We start from the raw sequence: 24971 nt of genomic DNA on the forward strand, positions 1-24971 counted from the left end.
GAATGCGTTCTATGTACAAGAATACACTCACTCTAGTGCACCATTAAAATACATGGAGTTTATTTCAAGTTATACTTTAATTTTTAACGCATAGTATCCTATCAGTCACAGTCTAATCAATTTGGCAGAAAACACCAAATACAGGAATATAAATATGGATATATAATAAAGGTGTACAGTGGAGCAAAAAGCTTTTACAGGACTGTGACAGGAAAAGTATATTCAGTAGAAATGCCTATAAAAGGATGAACCCACTGTGGACTTTTTCATGTTTTGTGTTGAATTACAGATAATGTGACTGGACGTTTCACAGTCAAATAATCTCATAAAGGCAACTTTGGTCTCAATTACAGCCATTGGTCTGTTTTTGTTTTTTTTTTTTTTTTTTTTAAGTCTGTTTCAACCTTGGACTTGATTTTAAGTCACATGTTTAACAGACTTTTAAGAGGTATATGGTCCCAAGCCACAGTGCTGTTGTCAGTGTATTTTGCTGCATTAATTTGACCCTCTTCTACCAAAAATGTGTAGCATACAGCTTCATGGGATTTGGTGTCCTCATATGGACAAACTTTATAAGGGCTATAGGCAAATTTTGCAGCTGTGTCATATTATTTTTCTTTACTTTCTTACATACATTGTGGGTCTGGATTTTTCTCAATACCTTTGTGTTGACTGACCTTTGAGATACAAGTGTTATTATCTTAACCCTTGTGTCGTCCTGCGGGTCAAAACTGACCCGGTTTAAAGTTGGAAAATGGAAAAAATATATATTTTCACAGTTAAACTTCTGATGTCCACATTTTCAACATTTTTGGGAAATCTTTGAAAATTTCTTTGATGGAAAAAAGGAAATGTTACATATTTCTTAAGAACATTCACATAAAAATCAACCAAAATCCAGCGAATTTCGCTGCATTTTGGTTGATTTTTATGTGAATGTTCTTTAAGAAAATATTAGAAGTTTTACTGATATATATGTAATCACTTTAGATATTTTTAGGATTTTTTTGGAAGATTTTTACTAATTTTTTGAAATTATTTACAAGAATTTTCTTGCCAAATTTGGGGGATTTTTATTTTTTAATTTTTTTTTAAATAAAACTTTTAAGGAATTATTGGAATTTTCTTCCTGAAGGTTTTGCAAATTTTCAGAAATTTGGGGAATTTTTTTGTTGAATTTTTGTATTTTTTTCAGACAAGGAAACAATATTTTTTGGTGCCTGTAAATGAGGACAACAGGAGGGTTAAAATCACTTGGCTGAAGCAAAGCATATCATAAAAAAGCAGGTCACAGCGGTCACAATTTAGGCCACTTAAAATAAAGAAATTAAATACTTCTACTATTTTCACAACTGCATTCAGTAAGAGTTGTTTTTAATCAATGTAACACAATGAAAAAAGTCCATAGGGGTGAAAACCTTTTTATAAACACTATGAAAAGCGCACACACATACTCAAAAAGCTGAATAATGACACACTTAACTCACATTTGTTTCTACAGTCACATTGGATATCATGAGTCAATAAAGGTGCAGTCGTGCTCATCAGTCGGAATAAAAATCAGCCCTCTGCTGTTATAGTGCAAGTGGCTGGCTGAGGATATTTACCAGTGCAGAACAGTATTGGTCAGGGTTTTTAAAGGAGGTGGCAGCAGGAGGATGATAAAAACACACACGTCTATGCATTCTTGATCAGACTGGAAAACTTCAGTGGGGAAGGTTTGCCCCGAGCCCCTGTTGTAGTGTCACAGAGCAAGGCACTTAACCCTCAGGAAAGCTGCTCAGTGGAGGCACCGGACAGCTCCACGCCTGCTCAAGAAACGGAATAAATAAGACAGAATAGCAGTATTGCACATACATAATCCTCCTGTGATGACAATGCCCCCTCTTATTATGAACTTTTTTGTCTTCAGTATTGGAATTTAGTCTCACAGTAAAAGCAAAAACATAAAAGCATGAGCTCTTCTGTGCAGTTCCTAGGCTTCTCCACACAGCGTCACTGTCTCGCACACGTTCACAGTTTCGGCCACAGGCATCACTGGAGTTTCCTCAGCCTTCAACGACAACATTTTACAGCCTGCTCAGGTCATTTCATTCATTCGTATGCAACAATAATGTTTGATTTTTGTGCGTGTGTTTTCACCTGTTGCAGTTCTCCATCTGCCTCTGGTGCAGTTTCTATGATGGTGTTTGCTCGGTAGTGGAAACTCTTGTCTGTGTTCTTCTTTATCAGCGCTTTAGAGGCCAGATGTAAGGCCCCTTCTTTCTCTGATACACCTGAAAATTTTAACAAAACACGGATGTTAGCTGCCAGTATGTGAGGCAGTACTTCTGCTCAAGTATTCTACTTAAATACAGTCCAGAGGTGCTTGTACTTTACTTGAGTATTTACATTTTATACTACTTTAACATTCCACTCCACATTTCATGGGGAATTATTGTACTTTCTAGTCCATTACGTTTATCTGACAGCTTTAAATACTTTTCAGGTGTATGATTTATATAACAAGCTTTGAAAATACGGCACACTGTCAAATATTCATATTTCGGATGTCTGTGAGCTTCTAAAAGCTCCACCAAATATGGACTTTTCCGTCTAATCTTCTCACATGGTTGCATATTAATAAATGTTCAAATGATAAAATAACCCACCAAAAAACAAAGAGAACAAAAAACAAAGATTAGAGAAAAATCCAATGGAAGACAGATTTGTCCATTAATCATGTTTGCAGTCTTCAGATTTATCTTCTGTCCCTGTATATACAACTGTATAAAATTACTTCAAACCAGCTCCATCTACTAGCAGCTAATAATTATGTACTTTTACTTCAGTAGGATTTTTACTGGCAATGGAATACTTGTACATTGCACTATTGGTACATTTACTCAAATAAAGGATCTGAACACCAACACTGTAGTCATACTTACAAATAAATACAGCCATTAACAATATTCTTTAGCCCTCATGTCGTCCTGTGGGTCAAAACTGACCCGTTTTAAAGTTTGAAAATGTGGGGAAAAAAATAGATTTTCACAGTGAAACTTCTGATGTCCACATTTTCAACATTTTTGGGAAATCTGAACATTTTTTGGTGGAAAAAAGGAATGTTAAAAATGTTTCTTAAGAACATTCACAAAAAATCAATTAAAATCCCGTAAATTTCGCTGGATTTTGGTAGATTTTTTTGAGAATGTTCTTAAAGAAAATATTTCAAGTTTTACTGAAATATATGGAATCACTTTAGATATTTTTAGGATTTTCTTAGAAGATTTTTACTAATTCTTTGAAATTATTTACAAGAATTTTCTTGCCAAATCTGGGGGATTTATTTATTTATTTATTTTTTTAAATCAAACTTTTAAGGGAAACTTTTAAGGAATTATTGGAATTTTCTTCCTGAAGGTTTTGCAAATTTTCAGAAATTTGGGCAATTTTTTTGCTGAATTTTTTTCACACAAAGAAACAATATTTTTTGAGGGTTAATGTGGCTGTACGTGCCTGACAGTGACAGGTGTCTCTGGAGACCAGGTCTGATCAGATTCCACACCTTCATGGTGGCCGACACCTCCTTATCTCCAGATGAAGTTGGGTTATTGCTAGTGGGAGATGCTTTAGGGTTATGTGTTGGAGGGGTGTCGGTTGATCCCACCCTACGGATGGGGATGCGGCTTCCATGAGGCTGCAGCTCACACCTGGGCAGGTAAAACAGAGAGGTTAATATTTTCACCACTCATGAAAAAACATCACGGCATCAGGAAGGCTAATGTCCACTATTGGGTGCATCATTACATTTTTAGAAGCTTTTCTGCTCAACTATCTCTGAGTTGCCTTTTTTAGGCCGTAAAATATGGACATCTATAAATATGTTTGCAAAATTTTTGTTTGATATGTCAAATATTTATAGAAATTTAATTTACCATTAAATATATGATGCCACGCCTTGTTTTCACAGTTTGGCTTAAAAATGTACCAAGACATATGGATAGATTGGACTTACTTGCTAAATTTGATGGAGGAAAGGATGTGATCAGGCCCCAAGTCTTTAGCAGTCTGTGACAGATGGAGAAATTATTAAACCAAACGATACTGCACAGGGGAATACGTCATAGAAAAACTGGTAACATGAAAAAATGAGGAGAGCTTGCTGTCAGTGAGCCAGCAAGGTCAGCTCACCTCTCTACGGGCTTCTGTGGGGTGAAGAGTTCGGCTTCCTCGCTCTCCACGCCCGGGACGCGTGGGGAAGGGATTTCTGGACCAGCCGGCCGAGCCTGGTCCACCGGCCTTAAAGTCTGGGCAGCTGAGGCCTAGCAACCAGATGAAGGGACATAAATACAAGGAATGGAGAGAGCAAGGAAGAAACTGTGGATGGAAGAGGGAACATTAGGAAACAAACTTCTAAAACTACAACTTTAGCCCAGACACGCCGTTGTATGAAGACAAAACTTACAATACTGGGATCATTTAATGTCCCCTTGAGTACATCAGCTGTTGAACTAATTTATAATCAGTATAATAGGTCATAGTTTTCATCTGTTTCTCTATATGGAAGCTTAAAAATAAAGATAAAACACACAGAGTCAAAAGAGAGCAGAAGACACACACACAGTACTTTGCTTCACAAAGGGATAGTTTTTATTCCAGAGGTTAAACAGAAAGGCGGTAAAAGACAGCAGCACATTCAAGAAAGGTGACATTTGTAAAGACGTTACAGGGACAAACACAGAGCCGTAGTCTGGTATAGAAGGTTAGCACCACATTGAAGGAAACGGCACAATTCTCATAAGGAGCATAAAGCAGAAGGACCTAGTGAGAATGTGACTATGCATACAGTGTTTCCACCTACAGCTGCTTATTGTTGTTTGGGATGAAGATGTTGAAGCTTTAGGGGTGAAACCACTGGGACACAGGACATCAAAGTTCACAGTGAGAAAGCAGAATTAAACTACAGTGAGCGCTCCACATTTTGCAGGGCGAAAGTGCTGAACGCAGTGAGCATCGGCTACACGAAAATCATCATCATAGTGACCTGAAAGGAGCATTAAATAAGACTTTTATCGCCCATGATTGGTTGATATCTAGTTAATTTGTTGTCAGCTTCAGTTTAATCATGTCCTCCCTGTTTTCTTCTACTGTATCTGGGTCAACATATAGTTGTGGGACTTTTTGTAACATAGTTGACAGGTATCATAGTTGACATTTTTGCTGTTTTCAGGCCTAAAATCAACATCGCTGCCTAGAACCAAACACCACATGGCATTTTTACACAAAGATTCTTCTAAATATTATATATACAATTGAGTAAAATTAAAATTGAAAGTTATTTCTAAAGATATTGTAGTAAACCTGTTGATATGCCATAAATCCACACTACTTTATATTAAATAAGTCAGAAAGTCTTGGAGTCTGGCCAGTCTTTTCTTCAGGAGGAAATGACATCATGTGGAGCAGGTCATGTGATCTGGAATTAACACACTTCCTTGAGAGGTGTTTTTGTAATGGGTAACTTAGTTGAAAGTGATACAATTTGTTTTCCATATAAAATGTGATATATTGGCAAAAAAGAAATATCTGTCATGATTATCTCAACTTAATAAAAAGAACACAATCAAAACAATTTTTGAATCAGCTCTTTTTATTATTGTTTAGCTAATTAGAAGATGGTTGTTATTAAATTTGGATGGTTATTTAGTTGACATTTTAGTGATATCCAGTCATTTTTTATTAATAAATGATTGTTTCCATAATCAATAATTATGGAATTTGTAAAGAGATTATCATAATGAACATAAAAAATATTTGTTTTTGTTACTTTTAATAAAAAAGTATGCAAGATATATCCCATGGACTTCAAAAATCCCTCAATTATATATTGACCCATGTAAGAAAGGATGTAGCTGGGAGAAAGTAACTGACATTTTTTAGTTTTTTTTGCTTTGTATCTGATCTAAGTTGAAGAGAAATCGAGATAGAAAAGTGGTTGATGTTTTGCCACTATGAGTGTCGAGGTACATGCCGATTCTACAGTGGTAGTAATATGGTAATATAATGCCAATGAATTCACTAATTAAGACAAGCACTGTTGTGAAAGTAAAACTTCATTTCTACTGTCACAGACAACATAGTGCAAGAGAGTGCACTTGAGATAAGGCTATGGTTAGCATAGCCAGACTGTTCAAAGAACTGATTGAGGGTTAAACATTTTGACAAAATAGTTGTTTGGATTCATTTTCCGATACATTTGATCATATTGATTAGAAAATTTACACCTTTTAATTTCTCACTGATCTATACCACGCTATATGCAGCAGCATACTGTATACTGATGCCGTTTTACATTGAAACATGCCCTTTATTAGGGCACAACTGCAAAAGCTGGTACAAATACAAGCGTTTGCTCCAAAAGCCGAAATGAAATAGTTTCATGCTTACTTATTGCAACTATAATATATGTATATTTTTGATTTAATTAGAAGTAAAAATGTATACATATGTGTAATTACGTTAGTTCATTGACATAAAGGCTATTGGCATTAAATATACATATTAACTTGACAGTACTAATATGACAGTTTTATGAGCAGCCATCCAATATCATGTGGCTCCTGTAGGTAGGAAGTATTCCACACCACTGTAGACTCGGCATTTACCATTAACACTGAAGTAGCAAACCATCTATGCTGCTACTAATTTGCAAGATTTTTCTTTTCCAAAAAGGTCAACAAGTCTTACAGATGCCCCTTCAAATTTATGTTCCTGCACTATTTGTGGTTATGTAGATTATTTTGTTTTAGCATACAGTGTTATATCCCTGTACACTCAAAAATCTATGAATTTTATTAGTTTTTTCCCCTCTTTTCAAGGCAACCTGCAAGGGTAAATTTCTCCAGATTGAAGACAGCTGAGGAGGTGAGATGGATAACCTACGAGATCAAAATATGAGCAGAGCCTTCAAAACCTACTGTTTACTACAAAGCAAGGCACACTGTAACTACAGTTTGTCACAGCACTGGATCAGACGGCTACTGCGAGGCAAGATCAGACATTCGCAACAGCATTCTGATCTCATTAATTCAGAATCTGGTTTATTTGCTGCTCAGAAACACTTTCCAGATCACAGATATTCCAGCTTCGGTGCAACAAAAATGGCTGGTCCTAAAACACAGACCATCATCAAGTACGTGGATGACAGCACACAAAAACTGAATTACAGACAAGTTACTATAATTCCACAAGTGACCGCTGAGGTTTACATACAAACCAAGACGTGTTCATTTCTCACGTCTTCTAACTACAAAATAAATTAACTTTAACCATCAACGGCCTACCACATTCCTGCCAATTTAAATTTACACAAGAAAAACACATTTATCTGCTTGAATAAATAATGATCAATTTTTTCTTCATCAGTTTGATGATACATGTAATAGAATAATAATAATTAAAAAAAAAAAAAAAACGGCCTTTTATTTACACCAAAACTAATACTGGAATCTTATTAGAAAATTATAAACACTTGCCAACTGGAACACTGAGCCAAAAAAAAACAGTTTTTATATGCTATTGCTTGTTGGCAAACGGCTCTGTAAAGCAACCCTTGCTATCTCAAAGTGACTCTAAGAATCCGCCACCCATGAGGATTTAAGCCAGTGATGGTCCACATGAGGTTTCTGGCAGTAGGCTACTCTGTGAACATCATAATATCATGACCAAGATCGGTCTGACACTGGAATGATACAGATTTCAGAGCGAATATAGAACGAAGCACTGACTTACACACAAAAACTAAACAACAGACCCTTTAAATAACATTTTCAGTCACTGGAAATTAAATGTAGTCTACAGAACGACTAACTCCAAATGACAGCTTGCACTGTTTTACACAAAAAACATTAAAGGGAGATACAAATACGATGAAAAAAGTAAAGAAATATTTTAAAGAAACTGAGGCTACACTACGCTCATTCTAATTCTGCACACTCACTCTCAGAAATAAAAAAAAAAACAATAAATAATTCAAAACTTAAAAGTGCAACATGGCAAAGGTTTCTCATTTGCACTGCAGGTGATCATAAACAATTCCCCACAAAGGAAGAAAATCTATAAACTAAGAGTTCTGGCTACTTTCCAAACATCAGCACAGTAAAATGATGATTAGCTTATTACTTGTATACAGACTGCAAAAGAAGCTTGTTCGGGTTGTAATCCATATTATAATATTTCCAACATTGATGTGTGCTGTTAATATCTGCTGTATATTCTGCTAGTCCTACGTGACAATACAGATTAGATAGCCAAGCAACCTAACACATTCACAAACTAGCCAGTCTGCTGCTTTGTTTAGTAAGGAAAATCCACGAGAACTACACGTGATAACCGCTTCATGATAAAATGAGAAACATTTTTCAAAACAGTTATAGATGAAATTTGATTAACGCTTGCACTCTCAAGTGTATTATTTATCTTAAGGTGCTAATACTGTAGATACATGTAATTACTCAGATATGTGCAGAAAGGAAAACAACAGTATTAGAGGAAAAGGTAGAAGAGCTAGCACCAATGATGTTCCAGACTCACACACACAAACACACAAACACCCTTGTTTTGACCTACATGGAGCACCAGGCAGGCGCAGGCTTCTGTAAAGACAGTCTCTGGAGAGAACCTAACACACCTCATGTGTGACACTCCAAGGTAGGTATTAGTTACACTCACTCAGTCCACTCACAAACTCACAAAGTCTCACAGGTTAGGTTAGATTCAGTCCGGAGTGGGCCCAGTCGGAGAGCTGGCGGCCGGTGGGAGGCTCTGAAGGAGCAGGGGGCTCAGTTTGGACAGCAGCCCAGGACGGGGCAGAGCCTGCAGGGAGGGGAGCAAGGTGGAGAGGCTGGGGGGCTGCAGGGAGTACAGACCTGTCATACTGACGGAGGCTGGGAGGGGGCAGGAGCCTGCTGCACACACTGAGGAAGACGAGGAGGACGAGGAGGAGGAAGGGGGTGAGAGTGGGGGACGGGCGGGTGTGTGGCTGTTGCTGGGAGACCGTAGGATGGAGCGGTGGTGGGGGGGGCGTCGCTTCTCCTGAGGCTTAGTGTCTACAAAGAGGGAGACACACACCTGCTCAGTGACATGCAGGGGCTGTGTGCACATACGTGGTGCGATCGTAAAGTTCAGAGACTGTTTATGCTGCATGACGTGTGTGAGCAGCGACTGTCACGAGTCAGGATGATAACGTGTTTGATATCACGTTTTTGTGGCCACTGGTAGGCGCATATTTGCAATTTATCCGTGGACCTCAAATAGGAGCACAGAGCAAACAGCACCAGTGTCAGTCAGCAACCAGGACGATCCAGCCTTCATGTTGAGGACCATCAGTGGTGACAAGAGGAGGGTCTACAGCAGGAGTGTCAAACATGCGGCTCACGTGCCAAAACCGGCCCGCCAGAGGGTCCAATCCGGCCCGTAGGACGACTTTATGAATTGTAAAAATTACAGAGAACACATGAACTGCAAATTGTAAATTCATAAATACTATAAATTTATAATAATTTCTAGACCCTGACAAGTTCTTTTGATCATAAAATAAAATACTGTATTGCTCATTGTTCTTTTGTCATTTTGTGTCTCTTTTTTGTCATTTTTGTCTTTTTTTTGTCTGACTTATGTTTTTATTGTTTTGTTTCCTTTTTGTCTTCTTTGTGTTTTTTGTCTTACATTTGTCATTTTGTGTTTTATTTATTCATTTTTGTCATTTTGTGTAATTTTTTGTCTTGTTTTTGTCGCTTGTCCATTTTTTTAGCCGCTTTGTAACTTTTTGTCTAATATTTTGTCTCTTTTTTTGTTTTGTTTCATGTCATTTGTCTCATTTTTTGTCATTTTGTGTCTCATTTTTGTAATATTTTGTCTTGTTTTTGTTGTTTTTTTGTCAGACTTTGATCGTTTTGATCACTAAATAAAATACTATATCATTCAGTTTCACATACTTGTGACTAAATGTTTTGTGCCTTTGTAGATACTCTGTGATTTGTAAGTTGTAATGTGTAAAGACTTCTGTGACGTTTACCAATATCAGGCCAGCAAACCAGTGGTAAAATACGCAGGGAAACTACAACAATACTCCCACATTCCTGTATGAAATCTGACAGCAACTATCACAGCTTGTTTCACGTTGTCTTGAGACAACAGATAAAAACAAAGAACAGTCCATAACTTAAAGCTGAAATTTGAGTTTTAAAATTCCAGAGATCAGCCTCAACCCTGGTCTGTAGGTCAGACTTGGCACTATCAGGAGCAATGCTGCTTATTCTCTTCAAGTTCCACGTGCTTATTCACTTTTGATTCCCAGGATCAGACCATTAAGACAGAGTTCTACTGTAACGTCCTGTAACGCACTGAGGTGTCTGAGGGAGAACTTTGGGGGTAAATAGTCTCAACTTTAGTGGCATGTGGGAGGTCAAATAGCGTGATGCACAGGTTTTTTTGGGCACAACAACAATATGGCCACTCCCCAGCTGCACTACTTGTTAGATTTGGTGCATTCTGACTTCTTACTTCTCATCCAAATTTAACTCAAGTTGAAGGATACCTGAAGGGTCTCTATTTTACACTTGACACACTCACCAAACAGGACTTACAGGGAGTGTTACAAGCAGTGCAGGAGTGCGAGGACTGCTGTATCACTGCACAAAAGACTTCAACAGGAATGGTGGCCAAATTTATTTAGATTTTGACATAGTCTCTGAACTTTTTGATCACACCTCGTATAAACATAAAGTGGCTGTGTGCTGAAACTGCTCTTCACGTTTATAAACACACACTGAAGCAAACAACACATTAAAATGCACAAGGTGATAACATTGATGGGATATAGGATCGGAATTGTTCTGGAAATGTAAAAAATCATTTGGTCTTTGGAAGAGAATTCAGTAAAACTTAGCAGTGATGTTGAGGGTTTTTAAGGGAAGAAAATGCATGCACAGACAACAGCAGCAGCAGGTGGGGTCATGCTACAATCAAGCAGGTGTCATTCTGATGTTGCGGTTCACATAAATCCACAACATGAACCCACTCGCTCATGTCTATAAAATCAAGTTCATCTCCTGCCTGGGACCAGTTTTACATCAGCATCACAGAAAACCTGAAGCTGCCACACAGACACTGACACGTCAACCAGCCATGAGTCTTTCTTATCATCTCCAACAGCAGAAAAGGTACACGGCAGTGAGAGAGAGCAAAGAGAGACATCATAAGACAGAATATGTGATGTTGAGAGAGAAAAAGAGAAGAGCAGAAGATCACCAGAGGAGATGTGATAGAAAATGGCGGTCAGTCACGCAGGCAGACGGCTGAGAGATCAGCTTACCCCTGACTGGCCCGAGTGTTTTGTTGCCTCCACGTCCGCCGGTGTGTGTGCTGTTGTGCTGTGCGTGGGTTCGGGGTGGGGGGCAGCCAAACGTAAAGCTCGGCGAGCTGTGCATCTTCGGGGAGGGCGTCTGGCTGCTGCTACTCTGGCTGTTACAGCGAACACGGCTGAGGGTGTTCTCTGATGCTGATCCAGACAGACAGCTGCTCGGAAAGTCGAGACAAACACAGAAACTTATGATGCATATGCCTGTAAAGAAGTCACTAAGGTCTGGGTTTAATAAAGAGAAGTGCTCACTTGGCGAAGCTCTTTGGCGGTGACACCCTGCTGCCATTGTGGTGTATTCTTGGGGGAGGATGGATGTGTGTGTTCAGGCCTTTGGTGTTGCGGATGTGCTTGAGGATCCAGGCTCGGAGGTTTGTCAGGCAGGTGTGCTCAGACAACACCAGTCGTGGCCAGGGGTTACACTCAGCCATGTCCAGGGCAGAGATCGCCACGGCACGACCCACCTAAAGCACAACAGCCACTGAATTTACTTCCCTTTGTGGGTAAATATTGTTTGCAGATAGTAAATTATGTGCTTCTGCCAACTGAATGTGAGGACAAATACTATATATTAAGATACTGGAATATTACTGTCATTGTTTCTTTTTCACCAGTGCAGAGTAGAATTTGTACCAGTTTCATCTTCTGCCCCAGCAATAAGAAATCTCCTTCTGATAAACTGACGGTTCCACAGAGCAGATGTTTCAGGTGCTACTCGCTGAGTTCAAGAAGAGAAACTTAGGTGTTTTTTAAGTGTTCATGTGCAAGAAAATGTATAGGCATGAATCTTTGCTTTTCATGATTATAATTTTTGTAATATTTGTGTAACTTTACCTTTTTGCTATTGTAAATACCAAACTGTTGCAGTGTCTGTGCATCTCTTTTGAGTAAAAAAAAAAAAAATCCTGCTTTGACACATTTATAAAACCTTCCTTCATGTATTTTAAAGCGACCTCATCCTCTGCGCATCACGCAGAACTGTGCCGCTGTTTAACGGCAACAACACGTTGTTTTGGAGGAAAAATTTAATGTCCTCGATGTGCAAACCTGCACAAATATTAACTGCCAGTGTTTTCTGGGTTACATTTGCACTGTTTGTAACAATAATAAAATAATTATGATTAACATCTGCTGCAGGAGTAATTCTAGGAATCTTTCTTGTCCATTGATATGCCTCCTGTAAACCAAACGCTGCGTATTTTATGTTAGAATCTGCTATTAGATTTATTTACCAATATCAAAGCATTAAACTCACCTCAGTAACAAACACTAGCTTGTTAATATTGGCTGATAACAGGAAGTCAATCCTGCCACAATAAATCCTATGTTTTTGGGGGTTGACTATGCATGACATAAAGCATGATTAGTCTGTGTACAGTATAGGCAACAAAACCAATAACAGAAATCTATGTATTTTCCTGATATTTCCACATAAAATGTTTAAGAAATGTCTATGATTACAAACCCCAATAAATAAAACTCCTCAAGTCTTATTTTAGCACAGGGTAAAAACACTTGTGTCTTCCTACCTGCTCAAAAATCTCTGGAGTGTATTTTGGAGGGAATGATGGGGGTGGAGGAGGGGTTGCCCGTCCGTTGTCATGGCAGGCAGGTGGGATAGTGTTCATGGTTTTTCCTGTGTTGTAGTTGCACTCCAATGTGTAACTAGTGGGTACACAATAACAGAAAACATGACAAAAATATACATTTACTGACATTTCAGGTTGTGAATGGAGAGAGAAATCATTTAATCACCTCTAACTGTTGCAAGTTAATTTGTATTAGACCTAAGTAAAAATAGTAAAATCACTGTGACTCATACTTCTATTGATTCTGAAAAGACTTTAAAACCCCAAAAGCTGCTGTGTTCTTATTGGAACTGCCTACACTGAACATCAACTCTTGTAAATGTAATGATGTCTGACCTGTGAAGCAGCCCTATTGCCTTGTGAATAGCAACCCGACCGCTGCCCTCCTTAGACTGGCCGTCTCTCTTGTCTCGTGCATACATGTTTTTCTCAGAAAAGTTGCAGCCAAGGAAGTCAAAGTGTGCGGAGTTCACAGCGATCAGCTTAGGATACAGCATGTTCTCGACCTGTAAAAACAACAAAAACAAAGAAAAACAATAACTGAATGTTTTGGGACGTTCTTCCAAATGAGCTGCAAAGGAACGTGTAATATTTTTTACCTGTTGGCTCTCATCAGGAAGGCTATTTCCATACATAAAGCATCCGCGCTTCGAGGCGTGGCCATGTAAGTCAACATAATATGCCACCCCTCCCTCTTTTGGCGGCACTGATTCTTGTTCCTCCTCCTGTGGTGCTTCTACTTCTACAGTAACAGGAGCTACAGTCTCTGATGAACTTGAAGAGCTGTTCTGGTCTCCTTTCCCCATCTCCGTGGCAACCCAGGCGTTTTCCTCCATCACCATGGGCACCTCTAGCTGCGCAGGATTCGCATCTTTCTCCGCATTCCGTTCATTCAAGCTGACTTCGAGGGCAGTGAGTGGAGGAGCTTGATGTTGGTTTGCTGGTTTGGTGTTGAGGGGAGCGGGCTGTGTTCGTGAGGAGCTGTTACAGTGACTGCTCGACTGTGCACTGTGCAGGCGGTTGTGTGTGTGGTGGTACAGCAACAGTGTTTTGGCTGCATAGATGGAAGGGTGCAGCTCGGGGCTGGGGTTCAAGTATTGTCTATTCAAGTTCACACCCCTGGAGTCAGTTCTACAAAAAAGAGAAAGATTACAGCATTAAAATCAGCCTACAGAGACATTCAAAGACATGACAAAACCCAACAGAAACTCTACTGTACACTTCCCCTCTGTAATATAGCTGGACACACTATGCTGCATTTAATATAATTTAAGTCTGTTTCAGACAAAGAGAAAAATGGTACAGAAGCACATATGTTTACCCTCACGCACTGTGTCATTGCTTATTGATAGCACTAATACATCACTGTCTGAGGCACAGTGACACAGGCTTAACCTACATCCGCTGAACGGGTCAACACATGTCATCCGACCTGGCTCCTCTACCCTCTTCATGACCAGCAGTATGTTGATGAACACGAACTGAAATGACCGGGCTGCACTGGGCTTCCTGCAGAAACCTGATTTCTTAAATGTTATGCATATGAGAAGAGCAGAGTTGCATAAATGGAGTCATTTTTCCTGGAAACAGCTCATTCCTTGATCATAAATACGCATAAACTGGCTGCTTGCATACTTTTTAAATGAATGCATAAGACAAAAAAAAAAATCAAGCTTTAAACCGATTGCTGTGAAGGTAAAGTAGTGAGATGAAAGATGTTACACATAGCCATACATGCTTGTACTCTACTTCCAACATAAACTAACAAATACTTCAGAAAAATCTGACACATTTGCAACATAGAGGACAAATGTGTGCTCTGACTACAGTCTGTCATGTAATATCCCATATCACTATGTAGCTGTAAGGTGACCGGGTTCAGTATTTGGCTTCAGTGAACAAGACTCTGACTCACTTGCCGTTATTACAAATGGAAATTTCAGAGTGAACAGGTAAGGAAAAAGCTGAACCGAAACCTGACCATATGCAATATTTATTTTATAGAATAGATATAGTGTTTTTGCAACATAGAGCTATAGTTGCAGACCTTCTGTGTCCTAAGTCAAGGTATCTGTAAAAAGTGGTTTAAAATGTTCACTATAAATTAATGTCAGTGGAATATAATACAACTTTAGTCCACACTACTCCAGCATTGTAGAACCCCTAAAACTAAGACTTCTGGGAAACCTTTTGATGCTGATTGCATTTAAACTACCACTACTGATTCGTCACGCTCTTAATAAATGACTCCCCTCCCAAAAGAAACAAAGCCTCAACCTTAACTCCCAGTGGTTAATTAAACGTGGATAGTATGGCCTTGTTGTCGCAGCAAGCACCTGTTGTGCAGTTAGGGAAACCTCTGGTCCTAACTTTCCCCACTGCCGTTCCTCCTCCGTAGTATTGTCAAAAACTAAGCTAAGAAGCAAACATCAGCACGTTTACATAGTCATGAGACATCCGTTTCAAGACATGCACAGAGAAACAGTTCAAATATGCTTCTGATTTTAAAATACTGAAGATGAAATATTGAATATTAGTGTTAATGTGCCTTTACTCATTGAACAGTCTTGTGCACCACTAGCCAAAAACACCTATGATCATCTTAAATGAGAAATTGTTTATTGTTGGAACATCAGCTAAACTGCATCTTCTGCAGGCCGAGCAATATGCTGATGTAAAGATAACCAGCATCATGAAAACAATGGCAGCTCAATGCAGCATAACAATACATAAAGTCATACTCCCAAGCCCTATGGTACACTTTCCAATAAGGACGACAAAGCTGTGCTGCACATTGCACTCATGAGAGAAAACTCTCATGTACAGGCGATGCACTAAAAACAAGAAAAGCTCTCAGACAGTGCAGCACTCTGCTAAGGCTGCTCAGTCGTTGTATCATTTCCGACGGATGAAATCTTGAAAAAAGTTGTGGCAGAAATCACGGCACTATAGAATGTGGACATTTAATATAGATGTACCCACAAACAAAATGACCTTGCACTGAGCACAGGCGTGTGTTATGCATGTGTACATTATGTACGGATAACTGAATTGCGCGACCTAAATATGTAGCTGGCAGCGGGAATTGATGGGACTCAGAAACACTCCGACAATTAAGTCAATTGCTCCTTGTATGATTTCTGACGGAAAAGTCCTGATAAATCCACAACGGTGGATTTTTAGCAGGATTGCAATCATGTGATTGTCAGCAGGCAGCTGATGTAGTGTTCACTTGTTGTCATAGTGACGCTGTGCCGCTATCTCGGAATGATACAGAAATCTTTAACAAATCCGTGGATCCAAAGTATAAGCCGCATCACTGTGAAAAAAATCTAATCACTTGGTCATTCTGTCATTTCTGACCTTCCCCGACAATTTCATCTAAATCCATTATTCCATTTTTCAATAATGTTGCTAACAGATGGAAGGACAGACCATCAGACAAACGTACGCTGATTGTCACATAAAGCAACAAAGAGTATGTTTAATGTCTAAACTCATCTGGTGAACTCAAATAATGCTCACATTGCTGCCATCAAGCAGATTCATGAATGCTAATGAGAAATTCTTACCTGTAGTGTCCGCGGACGACCCCGTCTGGGTTGAGCATGGGAATAAGCTTGAACACAAACATGTTACGCAGCGCATTTGCACGTGGGTCATCTTTTCTTAGGATGAAGTTGAGGAAACCGTTGAACACAAAGGATGATGGAGTTTCCCCTGGGTGCACCCGACTGCTGAGAAAAAACACCTGCAAATATGTAGCAGAAACAAAGGCAAAGATAAGACTCCACAACAGTCTGAGCATTGCATACTGTCATCAAGTGCTGCTGGGAAAAGTGAATGTTTTTATGTAAGACTGAGTGATACCCTTTTGCTGGAGAAGCGGTGTGGTCTTGGGGTGTTGGTGTCAGGAAACAGCTTCGGCAGACGGGCTTCTCTCTCTTCCTGCATCCCGCTGCAGTTGGTCACAGTGAGCAGGTCCACCCTATTGCCATCTAGAGAGTGACACAGCAACTCTCTGTGGTAATACACAGTGCCTGGTGCACTGGATAGAAATAGGTGGCATAGAAATGTAAACAGTTAGAGGAGCAGGAAAAAACAGCCAATTTAAGGTACTTTTTTTTACCCAAAATTGGGGTTTGTGTGGTATTTATGCGTCACTCGTATGCTTTACCTGCTCGGACTTAGCTGAGCAGCATTGGGGTAGTTCCCATCCAACTGCTGCAGCATCTCCTGGCACTCGTTGTAAGAGAATGGGAAGCAGAAGGAGAAGTATGTGGTGGCCCCTCGCACCTCCAACAGCCGGTGTGTGAATGAAAGGATGAACTGGTTATCTACAATCTGGAAAGCAGCAGAAGAAAGAAGGAAGAGATGTATTATTAGAAAGATATTAATAGCGTATCTGACAGCACGCTGCCAGATGCCCACATCCTCTCCCTGACAGATTCAGAAAGTGTGTACCTCAGATGTGGGTCTGTCGCGAATCCTTTCCCACCGGTTCTTGCCAGGTAAAGTGCGTACGAGAGGAGTCATGCCCTGGCTGTAGAGCTTCCTCTGATTGTTCATGTTCATCACATTGATCTTCAGCAACTTCCCTGGAGCTGCCCCCCGTATACTGAAGTAAAACCATGATCTGAAAAACAAAAACATTAGCATGGTATATTGATGAGCACTTTGGGATGAACACCCTACGATTGGTGCATGAGTATGAGAAGAAAACTTGCAGACTACAGGAACCGCCTCCATCCCTAACAGCTTATGCCTGTTCTCCACTGTGAAAGGCCACAGATACTATAAAAGGTACAGAGCGAATTTCTAAACAAATGCGTAAGACAGATTAATTTCACCATTGAAACACTTCAGGACTAATGTGAACAGACCCTCCAAAAATTGGAGCACAGTCATGGCAGAAATAGCTGGAGCATCCAAAAAACTCAGGAGGATGTTCTCCAAACATAACATTCCAGTGTACTTCAGACACAGCAACACTCTAAGACAAAGACTGGTTCATCGTAAGGATAAAACATTAACACACAAGTGGCGGAATGTTGTATATGCAGTCCAATGCAGCGAAGAAATCACAGACTTTTACATAGGAGAAATAAAACAACAGCTTCACAAGGCTCAACACAGGAGAGCAGCTCCTCAGGACAAGACTCAGCAGTCCATCTACAGCTGAAGGAAAACGGACATTCCTCTGAGGACAGAAATACAAACATTTTGGACAGAGAGGACAGATGGTTGAGAGAAGAGCAAAGGAAGCCATCTATGTCAAATTGGAACAGTCATCTCTAAAAAGAGGAGGGGGATTTGTGAAAACACTTAACAAACACCTATAACGCAGTGATAAAGTCTCTCCCCAGAAAGTTTCACTATCGTTAACATCACCAGTCACTCCTGACTTGGCAGATTCACATCCCTTGTTGTGTGTTACTGCCTCATCACCATGATTTCTGCCATTGTTGGTGAACCACCTGGTTTCACAACAACTCACACCTTTAAACATGTGAGTCCTGAAGCTCCTACGATTACCATGACCTGGATGACTGGAAATCTACCTGGACAACATGAGATACTGTAAGTCAGAGTTGTTGTCATGTTTTTTTGGTGTCCAGTCATGCAGATTACATAAAATACAAAAGGTACAAAAGCAGAAGTTGTTACCTGTTTCCATTCTCATACTCTGTGCCGGCACAGTCTGGCTGCGTCCAAACGTTGAACTCATAGTCAGGGCTGAGGTTCGACCCTGAGGAGGAACTCCCACTAGAAGCTGTATCAGAAGGAGGGCTGGAGCTTCCCTTCTCCACCTTCTCCACACGAGCAAGGTTCCCTGAGTCAAACTTGGAGCTAAACACAATATTACCAAAGCGAGCCTCCATGGCTCCCAACTCTGGTCTTTTTCACTTTTCTCCCCTCAGGTTTGTCTGTGAAGTGCCAGCCAGGGATCTGACATAGACAACCTGTCAAGAAATCAAAAGAAATCAACAATATATTTACTCTGCAAAAAAAACCCCCACAAAATTATAAAAAAAGAAATTTTTAAAAAGTGGTAAATTACATGAAGCAGGACAAAATAGGAGTGACATATTTACCAAGTAAAACCAAACAGTTGCAGTGCTACAGTATTTTGAGATACATGAATATATATTTCTCAGCAAACTAGAGAAACTTCATCAGATTTCTCTGCTGATTCTAGATCTGTGGTTTCAGTTACAAGTAGCACAATTTAGAAGATACTGTATGAACGATAACAGTAAATATCATAAAGTCCATTATCATCTTTGTGTTCATGAGTTACTGCACCTTCTACGGCCTGCAGTTTGTTATCTAACTATGCAAATGCATCTTCCCTGAATGACAGAATTTGCAAAACAACACCATCTCTTTATTTAAACTTCCTTAGAAAGATGAGATGAAGAAGAAGCGGACTAATTTTATGAAGAGCCATATTGATGGAGCACCACCAACACTCACCTCTGCAATAACTGATTTATATCAGGTAGTTTTCAAACTTTCAAGTGAGAAAATTATTATTATACAGGCTATCCCTAAAGTCTGGACACATAGGAAATCATTTACTCAACTTTTTTTTTGCCTCCATAAATATTCCAATTATATTTAATATATATTTGATTAATTATTAAATATATATTAAATTCAATATATTAAAAATGAATATGTTGAATAAAATGTTATTACAGATTTCATTTCTTGAAAATGTGTATTTTTGCCAGACTTTGGGGACACCCTGTACTAGGTAGCTTAGTCTACAACCGCAAAGTGACGAAAATATTCCAGAAAGTTATTGTTAATATTTTGTATTTCTTTTATAGATTTCTCACACCTAACTTGATTGGTTCAGTTTAAAAAAAAAATTCAGGTCTGTTTGCATGGATAGTACTGTTCATTTGGGCAGGTGTGAAAACTGTCAATCAGCGGCTTCGGCAGACACAGTCCCAGTATTTCTTTTTCACAGTTCTGAAACCTGATTTTATATACTTGCCAATTCTTTAAATCATGCAAATTTATCCAGGTGGTTAAGAGCACAGTTTATGTGGTTTGACAAACTCAGGACACTGCTTTCCATGGACTTTAAATGCCATAGGGACTAGGGCTAAGCAGCTGAACGATTTCAAATCAAAACGGCAATTTGAAACAGTGCAGTTTGCAAATCGCAAACACTGCAGTTTAGGGTACTATAAAGACAACAATGTAGTGATTGAATTTTATTTAATTGGAGCAGACTGAAAATTCCAGGGGGTGTTTATGTTGCCGACTGGTCAATATAGACTACAACGTTCTACGCTGTGGTTGCACGGATGCAAGCCCAGTTTCATTCTTTAATAACACCTCGTACATTTTGCAGCACGTCTGACCAAGAGTTTAAGCCGTTGTGGCAATGGTTTTACAAATTCATGCTGTCCTAGTTGTGTAGCAGTCGTGCTTTTAATGGGGTCTCATGTGTTAACGCTGCATCACATTTTATATCTATTATACAGAAAATATTCAACTGAGACGTTTAAAAATTACATTGCCAATGTGTGTTGCATTTACACATTTTACCCAAATTGTTCAGCCCTAACTGATACGTAACAACTAAAATTTAAAATCTCTTGATTCTATTTCTGACAAACCATAAAGCCAATTATAGAAATCTAAAACAGGATTTGGTATAGGGCTATATATATTTTTTGCTTGCACAGTTCTCATTTTCGATGACTAATCTATTAAAAAAGAATGTCACTTACTATGATTTTACGGTTCACATGCACTGAGTTGTATTTTATTTGATTGAGTTTATTCACAGGGTTTGACCTGTAGGCTCCAGATGTGCACAACAAAATAAGCATGGAACTAGAGAAACACTGAGAAGGAAGATCTGGGTGCAAAACATGTCAAACTGTTATTTATATGGATTTTTTACAGCTAAAGAAAGAACATTTAGCCAAAAAACAGCAGCTCTCTCAACTGATTGTTAGCAGCACAAAGCTGTGTATTACAAGTACAAGGCCAAAGTTGAATGCCATCCAAAGAAAAACAATATTTCTGACACCTTTGTCAGGGTTACACTATATAACAAAGATTACCAATGGCTTTTTGAGCTTTTATTGTGATTATTTTTATTTTCTATGCAGACGCAGCTTCTACAAAATCACTGCAAATATCCTGGAATGATAACCTCTTATTCACAAATAGTTATTAAAATCATTCCTGCAATATTTCAAATTGCAATGTCAGTTATTTCTAATATCTTGCACACCCTGATTTGGCAGCATTTCCCTGTTTCTTTAAATGAATTATGATATCTCCTAAAATTTACAAGTAAATTCAACACATTTTTGCCTGAAATTATGACAATGTAAATTCACATTTCACTGAATAACAAGCATCTTTAATTGGAGGTTTCCAGTCAAACTAACTTCAACTTTACTGCTTAATAGTAAGCATGTATTTCGAGATAAAGTGTTCTGTATATAAAGATTTAAATGTCTCGCTTCAATGCAAATCAACATACACCAGTGACAACCTGAGGCCATCAAAGAAACTGCAACCATGGCTACAACCAACAACATAGAACATATGTCTACGATTAGAAGCAAATGTTAACCTGAAGCTAATTGCTGCTGATAGCTGTTGCTCGGTAATCATTTATGGCAACACGACTCCATCTCAGTCCAGCAAATCTGAAATAACGACCCCGTTGCTTGGTTTAAAGCCAACAACACAGCGATAACAACAGCTGACCGAGAAATGGAGTAAAGGGGGAGTGAACTAACGCTACAGGCGATACAGCCACCCCACAAAACCCTTAATAGAGCTAAATATGTTATTTAGGCTAAATTAGCAGGTTAATATACACTACAAAGCCAGCCTTAGTGGTCAATGTCACGCCGTTAACGTTACACACAGCTAATTATGCTAGCATACGTCTGAGGACACTGAGGCTAACTTAGCAACCGAACTAGCAACCGTAGCCAGAAACGGACAGCGTTTTTAACAATACATGTATTTATTTTTTCGTCTTCACACTGTCACTACCTTTAATCTGCACCAGTGCCCTCAAATGAAAATATAAATTGTGTGTCTTACCGGGCTATTTTCGTTAGATGTCCATTTTTGTTTTCATCGTCCTTCCCAACCCTCAATTCATTGCTCAGTGCTGCGTTCACGGTCCTCCGGAAAAATTAAGTTGCCCGGAATTTTCCTTTTGCAGCTTTGTTTGTGTTTGTTGTTAATGTCAGCAATGAGATAACTGTTCAAATGAAACACGCTGTAATAATAAAAATAATAATTATGTTATTAGCCAGATGTTTGTTGAGAATTTTTCAAATAAAACTCACTGTCAAGCTAATTTTATGTTGTTGTTTTTTGTTTGTTGGGTAATTTTTAAAACTTAGCAGACAAAAATAATTTAAAAAAAATAAATAAATAAAAAAAAAATAAATAAATAAAATATATATATATATATATTATATATATATATATATATATATATATATATATATATATATATAGTTATCATTTGCATATATTGTATTGATTGGATACAATTTATAAATTCATTTTAAGAAATGTAACTATATAAAATAATATACATGTTTATAGACTGTAGTAGTGTGCAGAAGGATTTTTAAACTTTTACGGAAATTATTTTATTTTTTCCTTTAAATGATTTGATTATGGCCAGAGCTATACTCTTTACCACACCTTAATTCACAGTGATATAAATATCCTGACATGAAAACAGTGTTTGGTGAATTGACTTTTTACAGCTAGCTAGCTTGCTAGCTTTAGCGCCGCAAGCTAGCTGGCGAGCTAATATAGCATAGAGCTAATATAGCATAGAGCTAATATATCATAGAACTAATATAGCATAGAGCTAATATAGCATAGAGGTATTAGCTTAAGAAAACCGAAGAACCGATTACAATAAATCTGGCTAATGGATAGATAATATATCTGGCTGGTGGACAGATAATTATGCATTTTTACTGCTGGTTAGCTAATATTCTACTTATTAAGAACGTCACTAATCAGAACGCTAGCATTAGCGAGGTTAGCCTATTATGAGTCACCACTTGTTTTGATTTAAATGGTGTTTTTGTTTAAAGTTTGGCCTCATTGCTTTCTGCCTGTAGCTTCTTTAGTTCGACGGCTGCTCCTCAGACTGTGTGGACACTTTACGGATTTCACTGTTTTACTCAGAGAAAACTACACTTTTACTGCTCCATATCAACGAACAAGTGCTGTCTTATATCGCTGCAATGCCTTAGTAAGTACTTCACCTGTTTTCAAATTTTTTTTCCCAAATTTTTTCTAAATTTAAAAAAAAAAGTGAATTTTTCTGGTGAATTTGGTGTGAGCTTGTACTTTTTAAAGTTTTGGATTAATATTCATGTCTGTTTTGAGATTTAAATAATAAGTAACTTTACTCTGGTACCAAACTTTAATGCTTTTTTTTGCTAATACTGACTACACTGTAGAGAGAAATGCTATATTTTTTCTTTACTACATTAATCTGAGAAATTTAATTTCTATTTGCACACAATCTTTTGAACAAAAAACGTACCTACAACTTGAAAAATGTGATTTTTTTTTCTTCTGCTTTTGGTTGTACCTAAAACTCTTCAGCAGTGTTTGACAGCTAGCTAAAACCACTATTATCTTATCAATTGGTAACGATTTTGATGCTGATTTTAAGTACTTGGGATGCTTTAAACAATGTGATTTTTCACTGTCTTTAGAAGTTTTTCGCCAAAAAAAAAAAAAAAAAAAAAAAAATTTTAAAATCTGCAAATAAATGCCTAAAATAATCAGCAGATTAAACCAAAATCAGTATAATCATTAGTTGCAGTTCACCTCAAAAACAAAAAGAGACCTCTTCAAGTACATTGCTATTACGATTCTATTATTATTTTTTACCATTATCTTTATTTTGGATTAAATCTGTAAAATATCTCAGTTTTTAAAGTATTTTTCATGACAGTCTATATGATTAGCTCAGGAACTTTGCACTGCATACAAAGATTGTTAGCCAAGTGTTCCATTTTGAAAATAAACAACAAAGTCAGGTCAGGATAGCAGGGTCAAGTAGCAGCAAAATAACCTTTTTACAGCAGCTGAAAAAACCTACACCAAAATAGTAGCCTGTAGTTTATACCAGTGCTGTTTGTAAGGGTAATTTATTAGTTGTAAATGAGGAATATGCAACATACCATTTGTTTGCATTGAAAATAGTTTGAGATGTTTGAAAAAAACATTTTGGAAAAAGGTGCATTATCTTCAGTGTTTGACTTTAAAAGAATCCAAAAGTAATCAGAATAGATTTCATACTGTAATTCAATAAATTATGTTAGTAATTATGTTGTTTATTAACTGACTACATGTCAAAATCTTCTGACAGTGATTATCACACATTAATACAAATATCGCTGCTCTTTGTTGGTCTTCTTTCAAAGCAAGATTACATGTTCTTGACTGCATCCCAAATTATTTTGTATTTGTCTTTCTTTTGTGCTTTTTTGGATTTCTGAAAGTAATAGTTTGTGCCAGTACTGTGTTTGTTAGGGCAATTTGATAAGCTGCAAAGGATGAAAATGTCAAATTATGCCAAATAATGCCAAAATATCGCTACTCTTTGTTGGTCTTCATTCAAAGCAGGACTACAGGTCCTTTACTGCATCCCAAGTGATTTCATATTTGTCTCATTTTTGGGCAATTTTGCTTTCTGAAAGTTGTACAAAATACAAGTAGGATGCCTGTAGTTTGTTTGGGTACTGTGTTTATGTGATTAATTTGATATGCTGTAAATTATGAATATGCAAAATGCATTTTTGTTTGCATTGAAAATGTTTGTTGAGATGTTTGAAAATAAATGATCTCTGTGGAATACGGTGCAATATTTTCAGTGTTTGGTTTTAAAATAATCCACATGTAATCCAAAAGTAATGAAAGTAGATTGAACTCTGTAATTCAAT

General features: G+C 38.0%; 1 protein-coding gene across 2 annotated transcripts; it reads right to left on the bottom strand.

Moving 5' to 3' along the window:
- Positions 1–939: 939 nt before the first annotated feature.
- Positions 940–22238, bottom strand: agbl5 (AGBL carboxypeptidase 5). Of its 2 annotated transcripts, XM_023298045.2 has the most exons (17): positions 22084–22238; positions 18658–18953; positions 17455–17626; positions 17168–17334; positions 16861–17038; positions 16563–16741; positions 13590–14121; positions 13327–13496; positions 12931–13066; positions 11654–11865; positions 11357–11559; positions 8910–9089; positions 4174–4304; positions 3998–4050; positions 3499–3692; positions 2143–2276; positions 940–2053 (listed from the first exon to the last, which is right to left on the bottom strand). In XM_023298045.2, the coding sequence occupies exons 2-17, from the start codon at positions 18870–18872 to the stop codon at positions 1976–1978; spliced, it is 2934 nt and encodes a 977-aa protein (XP_023153813.2). In that variant the 5' UTR covers positions 18873–18953; positions 22084–22238; the 3' UTR covers positions 940–1975. The 2 variants fall into 2 exon arrangements, with proteins under 2 accessions (XP_023153813.2, XP_035798707.2); XM_035942814.2 differs by lacking the exon at positions 8910–9089 and having other exon boundaries at positions 941–2053.
- Positions 22239–24971: the final 2733 nt, after the last annotated feature.

This window comes from Amphiprion ocellaris, chromosome 12 (genome assembly GCF_022539595.1).
Source record: "Amphiprion ocellaris isolate individual 3 ecotype Okinawa chromosome 12, ASM2253959v1, whole genome shotgun sequence".
Classification (NCBI taxonomy): Eukaryota; Metazoa; Chordata; class Actinopteri; family Pomacentridae; genus Amphiprion; species Amphiprion ocellaris.

Bases quoted from the DNA above. Each gene is read 5' to 3' on its own strand.
- agbl5 (XM_023298045.2), bottom strand. From the start codon at position 18,872: ATGGAGGCTCGCTTTGGTAATATTGTGTTTAGCTCCAAGTTTGACTCA. The intron at 11,866-12,930 runs GTAGGAAGACAC...GTTGTGCTTTAG, and splicing joins CTCCAGAGATTTTTGAGCAG to GTGGGTCGTGCCGTGGCGAT. The intron at 2,277-3,498 runs GCACGTACAGCC...TAAAATTTTCAG, and splicing joins GAGACACCTGTCACTGTCAG to GTGTATCAGAGAAAGAAGGG.